This window comes from Taudactylus pleione, unplaced genomic scaffold (genome assembly GCF_031769625.1).
Source record: "Taudactylus pleione unplaced genomic scaffold, aTauple2 ptg000479l, whole genome shotgun sequence".
Taxonomy (NCBI): domain Eukaryota; kingdom Metazoa; phylum Chordata; class Amphibia; order Anura; family Myobatrachidae; genus Taudactylus; species Taudactylus pleione.
The window spans coordinates 1215001-1229893 of record NW_028284881.1 but is presented as its reverse complement, the minus strand read 5'-3'; the positions used below and the strand labels follow the sequence as shown (position 1 = coordinate 1229893).

The window sequence follows — 14893 nt, the reverse complement described above, 5'->3', positions numbered from 1 at the left end:
CCTCTGTTCGGGCCAGCAGTTGGTACTGACTACGCGCTTCCATCATGTTGGAAGTGGTCTGTTGTCTGGGGTTTGTTGCTGTGGGTTTCTTTTCAGCTGCAGGGTTTTAGTTGCTGTTTTATCCCTCTGTTTCCAGAGTGGGTTGTACTGCTTTCTGACACCCTGAAAGAAATTGTAGTCTCAATCCTTTCGGAGCTGCCTCTTCCTCATGCCCAGTAAGTTCTCAACTCGTTTAAAACTTCTATGGTCTAACCCTTCTGCTGGTTGACAGCCTTGTAATAGTTGGACCTCATGAATGGTTCATCGCGACTGTTCAGTCTTGACTTTTTCCTCCCTGTATACTCTTTGTTAGGAGTCTGTGGACAGGATCAGCTCTGTATCTGTAGATTGCTTTCGTTATACATACATACATACATACATACACACACACACACACACACACACACACACACACACACACACACACACACATATATATATATATCTATATATCTATCCATCTATCCAGCAGTGCTGGGATTCTGCTGTCTGCGACTGTTGCAGCTTCCTGTTTTAAGCTCTGGTACGGTTTTCTCGAGATTTGTCCTCGTGTTACTGCCCTTCTATGGATTCTGGTTGGGGCTGTCTGCTACCAACAGTCTGGCTTAGTGTTTTCAGCTGAGCTTACGGTGTTTTGTTGATTCTCATCTGCGGGTGTTCTCTCGCTAGCCATTTTATTCCATTCGACTTACGCTGTATGTTGTGGAATTTCTGTGGCTGTTCATCAAGGAGTTCTGATTGTCTTCTGTGCTCTACGACACTTGTTCCTCAGCTCTTGCCTTTACATTGGGCCTACGGTTCTTGGCAGTCCCTGTTTCGGTTTTGCAGCGGGATCGGCAAGTTCTCCGCGCTTCCCACCCGGGAGGTTGGCTTTGGGACGTCCCCACTGTCTTGAACTCCAGTGTCCCCTAGTGGATGAAGGAGAAAATAGTATTTTGGTACTTACCGATAAATCCCTTTCTCCGATTCCACAGGGGACACTGGACGCCCGCCCAGCGCTGCATACCTGCCGTTTTTTCTTTGGTTCCTTATATGGTTGTGTGACTGCATGGGTTCCCTGCAGTGGATTCCTCTGTTCTCCTTCAGTCGGTCTTGTTCCGTTCTGTGGTCTTCTCCTCCTAGTTTTCCTGTTGTCCTCCGTCTCCTCTCGGGCTCAGTTCTTAAACTGGGGCTGATGGGGCATAGAGGGGGAGGAGCCAGTCACACTTCTAAATTATTTAAAGTGCCAGGCTCTACTCTACCACCGTCTATACCCCACTGTCTTGAACTCCAGTGTCCCCTGTGGAATCGGAGAAAGGGATTTATCGGTAAGTACCAAAATCCTATTTTTGTCGTTTTGTAGAATATAGCAATCATCTCGGAAGCTGCTAGTTCTGGAATCTCATTACAAGCTGACCGCAGAGCCAAGAACCAGAGGCGAAGGGTGCACATGACACTGGAATTGCCTTGGAGTGCAGATCGGGCCATTCAGCAGTTTGGTGAGTGCAACACTCTTTATCGTGCTGATTTTCCACTTTATTGTACTGTAAACCAATGATGGAAAAAGTTCATATACTTTTTGGTGCTTGAATACTTTTGCATGTAAATATATATTTTAATTTACAGTTTTAGCTAGTTCTGTAAAACCCCCTTTGCAACCTCTCTCTTTGCTTGTTAGAGGTTTTAAAGCTGTCTTTAATATCTCCTGCACCTTGTAGGTAGAACGCACAGATCTAATCAAGTTACTGCTCCAGAATATGTCTTCCTCATCTCTGAATTAGCTGGAGAACAAAGATTTGCTTCAATTGTTGCAAAGAGATTGGAGAGCTTGGTAAATATGTACATCCTTTTAGATGACAAGGTTAAATGTTGCATAATATGCTGCACATAGTCTATACTGTGTTGTATACACATTTTATCAAGTTGCAGTAAGTTCATAGCCTATTTGTCACTCTCTCAGTATGTTTAAGAAAGTTCTAAATGAATTTCCTGGGTTGTCAAATGTGGAGAATATTTCCCTTTAATATTGAAGTGATTTTCCAATGTAGGGTGCATTAACGCATGGTGACAGGAGAGCAACAGAATCAAGAGACTTGAGTCGCTTTAACTTTGATAACAAGGTAAAAATGTGTGATTCATGTGTGGGTGCAACATTGTTTTATCTGTTGTGTGTTATGGCTTAATAGAAACGGGTTGGGTACTGCATCCCAGCGGGTGGGATGCCGGGCTTGCTGGAGGGGCCTGACGGGGTCCCGGACCCGGCGCCGCCCTCCCTCTTACATCACAGCATCCCAGCACCCTACTGTGTGCTGGGCTGCACTGGGAGACTGCTCGCAGCTGCAGCAGTCTTCTGTGGAGGCAGCGATCACACTGATCGTGCCCCTCACTAGCTATGCTCACAGCACCCCCAGCGCACAGCGCCGCTTCACAGCTCTGCAATAAAGGTTTTGTTTTTTTTTCTCAAGGGGCGTGGCCACACCCCCACGATTAGGCCACGCCCCCTTTACCCAGGCTCGGCGCAGCAAACTGTGCGCCTGAATACCGACAGCAGCATCCCAACAGTCAGAATCCCGACAAGTACATAAGAATACTCGCCCTAACCCCCACAGCCTAACACTAACTCTCCCCCTAGTGCCTAAACCTGATACTTACCATTAGGATGCCGGCGGTCAGAATACCGACACATACCTAAATATACTAGCCGTATTCCAACCCCCCCTTCCCTGCAGCCTAACCCCCCTCCCCCCCCCCCCCACCGCAGCCTTACCCTAATACTTGCCGTCGGAATTCTGACTGCTGCCAGTGTTCTGAGCGCTGGCTTCACGTCCACCGGGTTGGTAACTACATACCGATAGCAATATATCTGACACAATTCTTTTTTGTGCTTATACAGATAAATATGGCTTTGTTTTGTGACACATGGTATTTCTCCCTGCAGTATGGTAGAAACGCTTTGGAAATTGTTATGAAATCAATTGTAAATCTGGATGCTCCTCTGGTGTCTCCATCTTCTGATTATCCTGGTGATTTCTTTAAAGGTGGGTGGTGTGCAGTTCTGGTTATGTATTTGCCACATTTTATTTATTTTATATGTACTGTGACCAATGCTTGTACTGTTGTTAATCTAAAACTTTGTTTATTACTTTTAGAAAGGAACCTAAAAAATGTATATTAAATGTTGAAGAGGTGATAAATAGCACGTTAGTTATGATTATTGTAATACCACGCAGAATGCGCTGTGTGACCATACACCAATTTTACTGAGTGTATTAATGTTACCAGTTGCTGGAAGCTAACAGTTCATGAATTGTCGTTTCATTACAAATATAGGTGCCATTTCATTTAGGAGCGAGTCTGCAAAACTCAAGTTTTGAGAAAAATACAAAGGAACATAAACGTCTGCACACAAAAATATTATAGAAAAACCCTTCAATAGTTTGATAGATAAGGGGTGCTGCCAAGAGACAGATGCCCTAACATGGTGTAAACTTATTATATCATCATACATTTGTATTATGGCTTCTTTAGTTAACAACACATGTAGTACACACAGCGGGCGTGCCAACGCGCGTTTCGCTGTAAGTCAGCTGTCTTTGTTATCCTATTCTAATATGAGTCATATGGTCATGTAGAAACTCCATTGTTAACTGAAACCCACACCTGGCAAGATTGTATCTATGTGAAAAAATATCTGTAACACAGCTACAATAGTAGCAATTTATCCCTCTGATACAATCACTATATGATATTTATGCTGTCTCAATATACATTGGTAATAGATCTGAAGGATACTCACTAAATATAGAGACCTCAACAGTATACCTATATTTGAGAAAAGCTTACCTTACAGTGGGATTTCATCCACATAGTGATGAATATAAAGTCACTACTTTGCAAGAATACTGTGATTTAATATTTATCAAGTCTTCACTTACCCCAGTCAATATTGTTTTTATGGGGTCTACAGTTAATTAATAGACACAACATGTAGCTATATTAATAGTGGAGAGATTCACAGTTAATAACCATATAATGGCAATGAACACATATGTGCAATAGCATGTATTAATTGGATAGGAGACTATATTGAGATAGTATGTGATCAATCCTCACTTACTCAATGTCCAATTAAGATTATTTGAAATCAACACCCGTATGCACATATGACATTTTGACTTCGAGTTTCACCCATATAATGACCTAGGAATAATAAGTCACACTGAAAGGGCTTTTTCTAATTTTTATTTTTCACTAATTTCAGTTATTCTCACATTATCATATTATTTTCTCTACTTTTAACCTCTATTTCGCTGGCTATGTCCCATGTTGGGGCATTTTAACGTATATCCAATAAAGATTGATTTTTATTATATTTTTTGTAAATATCTCTGTGCGCCATATCATAGACAATCTTCTCTCCTCCCCTTCTTTGGGGTTTTTGAATATAAAACAAGTTTTTCATGAAACTCGCATTTAACCCAATATTGAGCTTTTTAGCGAAATTCACCTGAAATGCTAACTCGCACCTAATTGGATTGACTAATTCAGTTTGAACATGCATTTTTTGGGGTACACTTTTGTGTAGGGACTCCGTGTTTGGATTTTTTTAGGTTTACAAAATTCTATACAAAGTCTAAAAGCCTCACCTTCTATATTTCCCTACCCTGAAAATAATTCAGTATTACTTAATTGCCAAAGGAGTAGTGCGCTTTTCATTGTTTTCTATGGCAGAGTTGGATTACTTGCTTACCACAATAATTAGCAACTACACTTTTCCACCCAATAAAGCTAGGTACACACTAGACGTCTTGAAAAAGATGCAATGTCGTCAAAGATTTCCCTTGAACTTCTGGGCAAAATATCGTCTAGTGTAGGGGTGGGCAATAACCCAACTAAATATACCAGCATGCATTGCTACGGTTTTGCTATTTGACTATGGTAAAACTGTTGCAAGGCATGCTGGGATTTGTAGTTCAACAGCTGGAGGACTGCTTATTTCCCACCCTTAGTCTAGTGTGTAGGGGCCTTTTAGACCCTGAAGATTTTGGTCCTTTTCTTCCATATGGGTCAATATTCCAGAGGACAATCTTCTGCTCCTTGTGGAATAAAACTGAATGAGCTTGGTCTGCTAAATGGGCCAGCTTGTAAGCCAGGCAAACCGTCAGCATGACTGGCTCTCTACCCATCTCTGCGCACATATGTTGGGAACCTATTGTCCTTTTCTAGATTCAAAGGTCTGGTTTCACTTGAGATACCTGGATGAGAGGAAATGTAAATCTAGGATTACATTATAGGTTTACTGAAGTTCTTCACCTAGATGGGGAGGGGGAAGGGTAAGTTTTGCAGGAGTTATGTTGTTGTAAAATTAAGTTTTCCGTTTCCATGGGGGACACTGGAACAATAGTGAATAGATGGTGGTGAATGTGGAGCCTGGCACTTTAAAACTCCATGGAGGACACTGGAGGCACTCGCATAACTTTCTGTTGATGGTTTATATTCTGCCTATAGTTCTGTAGCTCCTTTCTCATTCTCCGACTGGGGTTCACTTGAACATTTGGGCCGTCACAAAGCAGTCCCCAAGAGAGGCAGTGTGAAGCATCTTGTGACTATAGGTCATCTTTGCCTTCATAGATGCAAGTTTTAGAATTTGCCCAACTGTTCAGTAGAGGCATAAGAGGCGCCCACCAACCTAGTGGAGTAAGCCGCTTTCCGAGGAGGAACCAGCTGATCTTCAACAGTATAAACCTGTTGAATGACAACTTAAAGCAAACAGTCTGTTTAGAAGCCACTATCCCTACTTGTGAGAGTCCTAGGACACACTAATCGTTTGTCCTATTCAACTCTAAAGGAACACTGAGTCTTAAGAGCATGTGCCACACCCGAAGATTTGCTGAAAATCTGAGTCTTCAGCTGGAACCACAATCTGTTTAAATTTTTGATGAACCCTTTGTTAAGAGAAGATTTTATCCTGAAAACAGCCCTATCCCCATGAAACACTAGAAAGGGGGAATGACAAGACAACAAGTTCCGACACCCTTCTGGCAGAGGCAATGGCTAGGAGGAAAACCGTTTTCTACGTCAGGTTGGGAGTTTGACTGGTGCAGTACATCTGTGAAACCGTAACGCTGGTGTCCTAAGGTGAGCTCTGGGAGGGCAGAAAAAACTCCCGTGGAACAGAAGCATAAGTAGAATCCATTGGTTAAGAAGGTTTCTACTTCAGGAAACATAGAATGTCCACAGGGTGACCTTGGAGTAAAGGTGATGCAGAGTCATCAGGGCACCTTACGCAGTAAATTCTTCCCCCGGGATGTAGCGGGTCTCCCTCTATACCCCGCCCCCGGGCTGGAGGCTCCTCACTTTTGTTGGGTGCCCAGCCGGAGTTGGGTCACCGAACATGCAGTGGGGCTGTTACTAACAAGGCGTTTTCCAGGTCTGTGGTTAATGCCATGCTCAGAGCAAGAAAACCTGCATCTGCCAGGATTTACCACAGGGTGTGGCATACCTACTTTGAATGGTGTCATCCTAGAAGTTAGGACCCCCAGGTGTTTAGGATAGCCAGAGTGTTCGCTTTCCTGTAAGCGAGTTTGGACCTTTTGTCTCCATCTTGCTACACTGAAGGTCCATATTTTGGCCTTTTCAGTGTGGTTGCAGCGTAGGATTGCTCCTCTTCCTGACAGCCGCACTTTTATGCGGGGGATCCTTCGTATCGAGCCTCCATTTGTCCCTCCTGTAACGCCTTGGGATTCGGCTGTTGTGCTTAAGGCTCTCCAGAGCCCTCCCTTTGAACCACTGGGCTCAGTGGATCTCAAATGGCTTACTTCCAAGACTGGTTTTTCTTCTGGCCATTGTTTCCACCAGAAGAGTTTCCGATTTAGGGGCTCTCTTGTCGTTCCCCATTTCTAGTTTTTCACAGGGACAGGGCAGTGCTAAAAACTCGCCCTGGGTTCCTTCCTAAGGTGGTCTCTAGTTTCCACATTAATGAAGAAATTATTGTGCCGGCCTTTAATTCCCCAGACCTCTCGTCAGGGGAGGCCTCACTGGATGTGGTACGTGCCCTCAGGATTTATGTGGATCGTACCAGTTCTCTCCGGAAATCGGACTCCTTTGTTTGTTCTTTATGGTTTCCACAAGAGAGGATGGCCAGCCAATAAACAAACTTTGGCTAGATGGCTTCGAATGACTATCTCTGAGGCTTACATTCATGAGGGTCTTCCAGTCCCGCCCTCTGTTACTGCTCATTCTACCCGGTTTGTGGGCCCTTCGTGGGCAGCTCGTCGTGCTGCCTCAGTTGTACAGCTTTGTATGGCAGCCACGTGGTCTTCTATTCAGACCTTTTTGAGGTATTACTCTTTTTTGATACCTTTGCCACTCAGGATGCTTCCTTCGGGTGGCAGATTCTCCTTTCTGTGCAGGAGCTTCCCCGCCCCTGAGGATACTGCTTTGGGAATCCCCAAGGTCACCCTGTGGACCTTCTATGGATCCTGAAGTAGAAAAGTAGAGAGATGGTAAGAACTTGCGTCAGGGCGGGTGCCCTGTGGACCCTATGGACTTCGTAGGAAAAGAGATAACAAGGGTAAATTCTAACCATATCTCTATTTTTCTGCTGCAAAGGATCACATTGAGGTCCCATGGAGCAGTGGGAGAAACAAATGGATATAATATCTATAGAAAGATTTGCACCTGGATCAAAGCAAACACTCTTAAAAAGGTGCAGCTTTTGTCTATATTTTTTTTTAAGGATCTCAGGAGCAAGCATGCTTCCAAATTCTCCTATAAGAACAAAGACTAGGCAGACAAAATGTTAGTGGGAAAAGTTTCAGCCAAATCCAAGAAGCATATGCTAGACCTGAGAGAGAGATGTCTGTTTCTAGTAGTTCAACAGGGAACGTTGGGACGAGGATACCTATTCCAGATATTCCCAGTCTTGACTGTGTTCAGCCGCGTGGTCCTAATTTACTAAATGAGTCAGTGTTTTTGTATCCAAAGATGCTAATTTGGCAGCTAAAATGCTGCAATCTCGGAGTACCCACCCATGTATTTGCATTAAATCTTTTTCTCTGAATCCATTGGACACCCATCTATTTATATATACAGTGCAGTGCAAAAGTATTCAACCCCCTTTGTATGTTTCATGTTTTGTTGCCTCACAACCTGGATTTAAAATGGATTGTTTGAAGGTGTGCATCATTTCATTCACAGAACATATGCCTACAACTGTGAAGTAAACTTCAGCGTGCATAACTATTCATCCCCCTAAAGTCAGTACTTTTGTCAAGCCACCTTTTGCAGCAATTACAGCTGCAAGTCGCTTTGGATAAGTCTCTGAGCTTGCCACATCTTGCCCCTGGATTTTTGCCGATTCCTCAAGGCAAAACTGCTCCAGCTCCTTCATGTTGGATGGTTTCCGTTTGTGAACAGCAATCTTCAAGTCTGACCACAGATTCTCAATTGGATTGATATCTGGGCTTTGACTAGGCCATTCCAACACATTTAAATGTTTCCCCTAAACCACTCCAGTGTTGCTTTAGCAGTATGCTTCGGGTCATTGTCCTGCTGGAAGGTGAACCTCCATCCCAGTCTCAAATCACAGGCAGACTAAAAACAAGAGATATGGTAAGAACTTACCTTTGTTATCTCTGTTTCTACGAAGTCCATAGGGTCCACAGGGTTTACCGTGGGGTTTAGCTGGAACTGTATCCATGGGCACAACGCAGTTAAAGCTTTAGCTGCTCCCAGGATGCTCTTGGGTCCATCCTCCTCCATACCCCGCTCCCGAGCTACAGGCACCTCAGTTGGTAAGCAGCCCAGGCCGGAGGAGGAGACTAAACAGAGAGAAGGAAGACTGGAACACACAAGAAAACCATACTCACAGAAAAGGGAGACGGAAAATCGGTGACCAGCAACACAGCCCTTTTTGAAGCCAGGTGCGTCAGGGCGGCCGCCCTGTGGACCCTATGGACTTCGTAGAAACAGAGATAACAAAGGTAAGTTCTTACCATATCTCTTGTTTTCTACTTCAGGGTCCACAGGGTTGACCTTGGGGATGTCCCAAAGCAGTTCAACTAAGGGCGGGGACGCTCCTGTGCAGAAAGGAGAATCCTGCGCCCAAAGGATGCATCCTTAGAGGCAAAGGTGTCAAAAGCATAAAACGTCTGAATGGAAGACCCAAGTGGCTGCCTTGCACAGCTGAACAGCGGAGGCACCACGTCTAGCAGCCCAAGAAGGACCCACAGTCCGAGTGGAATGAGCCTTAACAGAGGCCGGAACAGGTAAACCTTCCTGTACATAAGCCTCCCTAATAACAGAACAAAGCCAACGGGCTAAGGTTTGTTTGTTGGCAGGCCAACCCCTCTTATGAAAACCAAAGAGGACAAACAAAGAATTGGACCTTCTAACAGAAGCAGTCCGATCAACATAAATTCTGAGCGCACGGACAACGTCCAACGAAGCCTCGCCAGCTGTAAGATCAGGGGACTGAAAAGCTGGCACCACCAGTTCCTGATTGATGTGGAACTTAGAGACAACTTTAGGCAAAAACTCAGGACGAGTGCGAAGCACTGCTCTGTCCTGGTGAAAAATTAAGAAGGGGGGACTACAGGAAAGTGCCCCCAACTCGGATACCCTCCTGGCCGAAGCAATTGCCAGGAGAAACAGTCTTAAGTGTTAACCACTTGAGGTCAACCGACTCAAGAGGTTCAAAAGGAGGTCCCTGCAGGACCCGAAGAACCACCGCCAAGTCCCACAGAGCCACTGGAGGCACAAAGGGAGGCTGGATTCTAAGAACATCCTGGAAAAAGGTGTGAACGTCAGGCAGTGTAGCGATTCTACGTTGGAACCACACAGACAGAGCCGATACATAAACCTTCAGGGAAGCAAGACGTAAGCCCGGGTCAAGACCTGACTGCAGAAATGCCAAAATCCTAGAAACCCTGAACACCTGAGGATCAAAGTTTCTGGACTCACACCACTGAAAGTAAGTGTGCCACACTCTGTGGTAAATCCGTGCAGAGGCAGGTTTACGCGCCCTCAGCATGGTACTGGTGACAGAGCTTGAAAAGCCCCGGGACCTTAAGACGGCTGTTTCAAGAGCCACGCCGTCAAAGACAGCCGACCCAGATCTGGGTAAAGGCAAGGCCCCTGAGACAGCTGGTCCCGACGCTGAGGCAGAAGGAACGGGGCATCTACGGACAAGCTCCTGAGATCGGAGTACCAAGGACGTCTGGGCCACGCTGGAGCCACCAGCAGAAACGTGCCCCCGTCCTGTTTGATTATTCTTAGTACCCGAGGTAGCAGGGAGATCGAAGGGAACAGGTACGCTAGGTGAAATGTCAATTTCACCGACAGCACGTCCACCAGGCTTGCGCCTGCATCCCTTGTCCTTGAGCCGTACACGGGTAACTTGTAATTGTGACGGGAGGCCAACAGGTCCAACTCCGGCAGTCCCCATATGTCCACGAGAAGTTGAAACACCTCTGGGTGAAACGACCATTCCCCGGGATGCACGTCGTTACGGCTGAGGAAGTCTGCCTCCCAATTAAGGACTCCCGGGATGAAGACTGCAGAGATTGCTGGAAGGTGGCACTCCACCCAAGCCAGGATCTGAGACACCTCTGACATCGCAGCTCGGCTGCGAGTTCCTCCCTGGTGATTGATGTACGCCCGCGTGGTGGCGTTGTCTGATTGCATCTGAACTGCCCTTCCGTGAAGAGTGGTGCCTGACGACAGCAGAGCCCTGTACATGGCCCGCAGTTCCAGCACGTTTATGGGAAGAACCGCTTCCTCCGCAGACCAATGACCCTGAAGAGACAACGAGCCGGAGACTGGCATCTGTTGTGAGCAGAACCCAGTCCGGGATCCAAAAGGGGCGACCCTCGATGAAATGAGCTGGCTGAAGCCACCAAGCTAGAGACTGGCGCACTTCCAAGGACAAGACCAGTGTCTGGGAACGGATCCGGTGAGGTAACCCGTTCCATTCCGATAGAATCTGCCCCTGCAGGGCCCTGGAATGGAACTGGGCAAATTCCACCATGTCGAATGCCGACACCATGGGCCCTAGGACTCTCATGGCCGAGTGTACCGACACCCTGGCACTGCTCAGGCAACTGTGTATCCACAGTTGTAGGGAGGACACCTTTTCCGGAGTCAGGAAAATCCTTTGCTGACGAGAATCCAGAAGGGCTCCCAAATGAACCATCCGCTGTGATGGGACCAGAGATGACTTCTTCCAATTTATCAACTACCCGTGTGCCTGAAGACCAGCAATGGTCAGGTGGAGATGTCGAAGAAGTACCTCCGGGGAGCTCACCAGCAGAAGATCGTCCAGATACGGTAGCAGCCGTATACCCTGGCCCCGAAGGTGGGCGGCCATAATTGCCATCACCTTGGTGAACACCCTCGGAGCCGTGGAAAGGCCAAAAGGCAACGCCCGAAACTGGTAGTGATGTTGCAGGATAGCAAACCTCAGATACCGCTGGTGTGCCGGTGCTATGGGCACGTGGAGATAGGCGTCCTGGATATCCAGGGAGACCATGTAATCCCCGGGTTCCATCGCCAGAATGATGGAACGTAACGTTTCCATCCTGAACTTGGGAACTCTGAGGTATTTGTTCAGAGACTTCAAATTCAGGATAGGGCGATGAGAACCATTTGGCTTCTGTACCAGAAACAGAGTAGAATAGTACCCCGTCCCGTGTTGAGACTGCGGAACGGGAACAATGACCCCTGCTTGTAGTAAGGCTTGTATAGCTACCTGAATCTGGGAAGCTTTGGTCTTGTCCAGAGAAGGACTCGTGCAGAAAAACTGGTGGGGTGGCCTGACCCGAAAAGACAGGGCGTACCCCTGAGAGACTACTTCTCAAACTCAGGCATCCGTGGTGGTATTGTGCCAACACTGGGCGAATTGGAGAAGTCTGCCTCCCACTCTGAGATCCCCCAGAGGGAGGCCCGTCCCATCAGGCAGCAGGTTTATCCTCCTGCTTGGAAGAAGAGCGCCGAGCACTCCAGGCTTGCTTCTTGGGTTTAGAGGCGGTCTTAGCCGCCGACTGTCTCGGGAAGGACTGACCTTTTGCCTTACCCTGAACCCAAAAGGAACGAAAGGCCGAGCTCCGGACCTTGGCAGGCGTTGCTGCTGAAGGGAGGAAAGCTGACTTGGATTTAGCCAGGGTATCCACTATTTTGTCCAAGTCCGGACCAAATAGCAATTCTCCATTGAAAGGTAAGGCCTCCAGGCCTTTCTTTGAATCGGAGTCCGCTCTCCAGGACCTCAGCCATAAAGATCGGCGGGCAGACACTGCTGCAGCCGATACTCGAGAGGTCAGCAGACTAGCATCCAAAGAGGCTTCTCTCAATGTAGGAAGCAGCGTCTCTCATCTGTCCTAACAACGCCCTCTGGACATCCGGAGCATCGTCCGGAAAGGTATCCTCTAATGCGTTGGCCCAACCCTCAATGGCCTTGGCCACCCAGGAGATGGCCATGGACGGTCGGGCCACTGCCCCTGAGAGGGAGTAAATGGACTTTAAGCAAGTCTCAACTTTTCTGTCCGTGGGATCCTTCAGCGAGGATATAGACGGTAATGGCAAAGTAGCGCTCCTTGTTAAACGGGTGACATGGGAATCCACCGCCGGTGGAGTTTCCCATTTTTTTACAATGTGCCTCAGGAAAAGGGTAATTAGAAGCCAACCGCTTCTGTGGTAGGAATCTCTTACTGGGCGCCTGCCAAGCCACCGCTATATGATCCGTCAACTGATCAGACAGGGGAAACACCGCAGAAGCCACCTTAGTTTTTTTGAAACTAGGATACTTCGACTTAGGAGCTGGTGCCTCATCCTCTATTAGGAGAATGGCTCGTACCGCCCTAACCAGTGATCGCACATTAATGGACGACTTGGTATCCACCTCCTGGACCGATGTGTCCGAGTCAGTGTCATCATGAACCTCCCCATCATCTGATGACCCCTCGGAGTCCGATAAATGCGCCGCCTGCGCCAGTAGTGTGTGTTTTGACGCCCTAGAAGGCATGTCATTCTGCAACATTGACTGAAAAGCCGAAGACGCGGCCGCCAAAGTTTGTACTGAGTTGGAGAGCACATCCACCCAGGGTGGAGGAGCCGCCACAGGGGCCTGGAAGGGCACCACAGACTGCTGCGTCACAGGGGAAGCCTGTATATACATAGGTAACCCCGCATAAGGACCAACAGACTGAGACCCAGGGGCGCTCCGCAATAATTGCGGGACACCCGGGGAATGGGGGACGGCCGGCTGGGGCAACGCCCTAGTAGGGACAGCAGTCGGGACCGACAGACGGTCCGCATTAGACACAGCACCTGAGAAAACATCGCCCATGGTGGTTCCTGCGTCATAGGAGGTTTTGATGGGCCAGGAACCACCTGGCACCTTCTACACAAGCCATCCTGTGACAAATCCTCCCTATCCACTCCTGCTGAACAGCGTCCGCAGGAGACCAACACCGGAGCCACGGAGTGCTCAATCTCCACGTCCGACATGACAAAATATATTATATAAATAAATATATCTGGCAACAGAGCAGAATCAAGCGCACTCACCAGTGTGCTGAACAACAGCCCACAATATGGTACTGTGTAGCACACAACTGTATGTGACGGACCTCCCGAATACGTGATTTATATAGATGAGGTCTGTAGAAACGCCCCTCCCCCACACACCTGTAGGGCTTGTAGGAGAAGGAAAGGGATAGGTATAAGCTGACAGTAAGTAGAAATAAGCACAGACAGGCAGCACTAGCAAAAGTCACATACCATGCAGAGAAGATATAATGCACCTTTCCACTACAATCAACCTCCCAGATTCAGTGTCTGGGAGGGCTATAGCGCTGTGTACACTGTCCTTGATAGGGGGAGAGGTACACAGGGGGACCGGTCCGCGTGCTCCCTGAGAGATCTGCGCTGCCACAGAGAAAATGGCCCCCAGAGACCTCAGAGGAGTGGCCGAGTAACTGCAGCTCAGCGACGCCAGACTACGTGCTGAAAGGCGCGGCGAGCTGAGGGGAGGAGCTGCTAAACAGGGAAGGCTTCCTCCCCTGGCTAGCCATTAATCCCGCTTGCCGCTAAATAACCCTGGTGGTCTAGTGGACTGACTGGATATTCCTCCGATGGAGGGGGAGCCCGCGCCACCGCTAGCAGCCCCCGGTCTGTCCCCTAGAACCGGGGGCAAAGGACTGCATTTAGAGTAAGACCCGCGAGCCGCCGCTAATCGGCGACTCGCGGCTTACCTTCTCCCTGGCAGCAGTCCAGGGAGGTCCCCAGAGTCTGGCTAGTACGGACTCTGGCCTCCCGCCGCGATACTGGCGTCGTGGCGCCAGCGGGGAGTAAGAGCGGCAGCGTGGGCGTCTGTACAGACAGCCCTTCGCTGCCACACTGAAGAGCCCCTGTTAAAAATAAAAAACTTAACCGGCTCTTTTTTTTTTTTTCTTTTTTCTTTTTTTTTTTATTAAAAAGCTTTGGGGGCTGCTCCTGTAGCCCCCCTGCGCAGGGTGACCCGACTCCGGCCGGGCACCAACTGAAACTGAGGTGCCTGTGGCTCGGGGGCGGGGTATGGAGGAGGATGGACCCAAGAGCATACTGGGAGCAGCTAAAGCTTTAACTGCGTGGTGCCCGTGGATCCAGATCCAGCTATACCCCAAGGTCAACCCTGTGTACCCCCTATGGACCCTGAAGTAGAAACAGGTTTTGCTCAAGAATATCCCTGTATTTAGCACCATCCATATTTCCCTCGACTCGAATCAGTTTCCCAGTCCCTGCTGCTGAAAAACATCCCCACAGCTTGCTGCCACTACCATGTTTCATTGTGGGGATGGTGTTTTTGGGGTGAAGGGATGTGTTGGGTTTGCGCCAGATA

The 14893-nt window shown here is 47.9% G+C and overlaps 1 protein-coding gene across 5 annotated transcripts in view; it reads left to right on the top strand.

Moving 5' to 3' along the window:
• SBNO1 (strawberry notch homolog 1) overlaps nucleotides 1-14893 on the top strand; it is a 91137-nt gene that overhangs the window by 59333 nt on the left and 16911 nt on the right. For all 5 annotated transcript variants that reach the window (XM_088449142.1, XM_088449140.1, XM_088449139.1 and 2 more), the window contains 4 exons: nucleotides 1382-1517; nucleotides 1737-1849; nucleotides 2067-2138; nucleotides 2957-3056. In XM_088449142.1, coding sequence (XP_088305268.1) covers nucleotides 1382-1517; nucleotides 1737-1849; nucleotides 2067-2138; nucleotides 2957-3056 — 421 coding nt within the window. The remainder of the gene's footprint in view (nucleotides 1-1381; nucleotides 1518-1736; nucleotides 1850-2066; nucleotides 2139-2956; nucleotides 3057-14893) is intronic.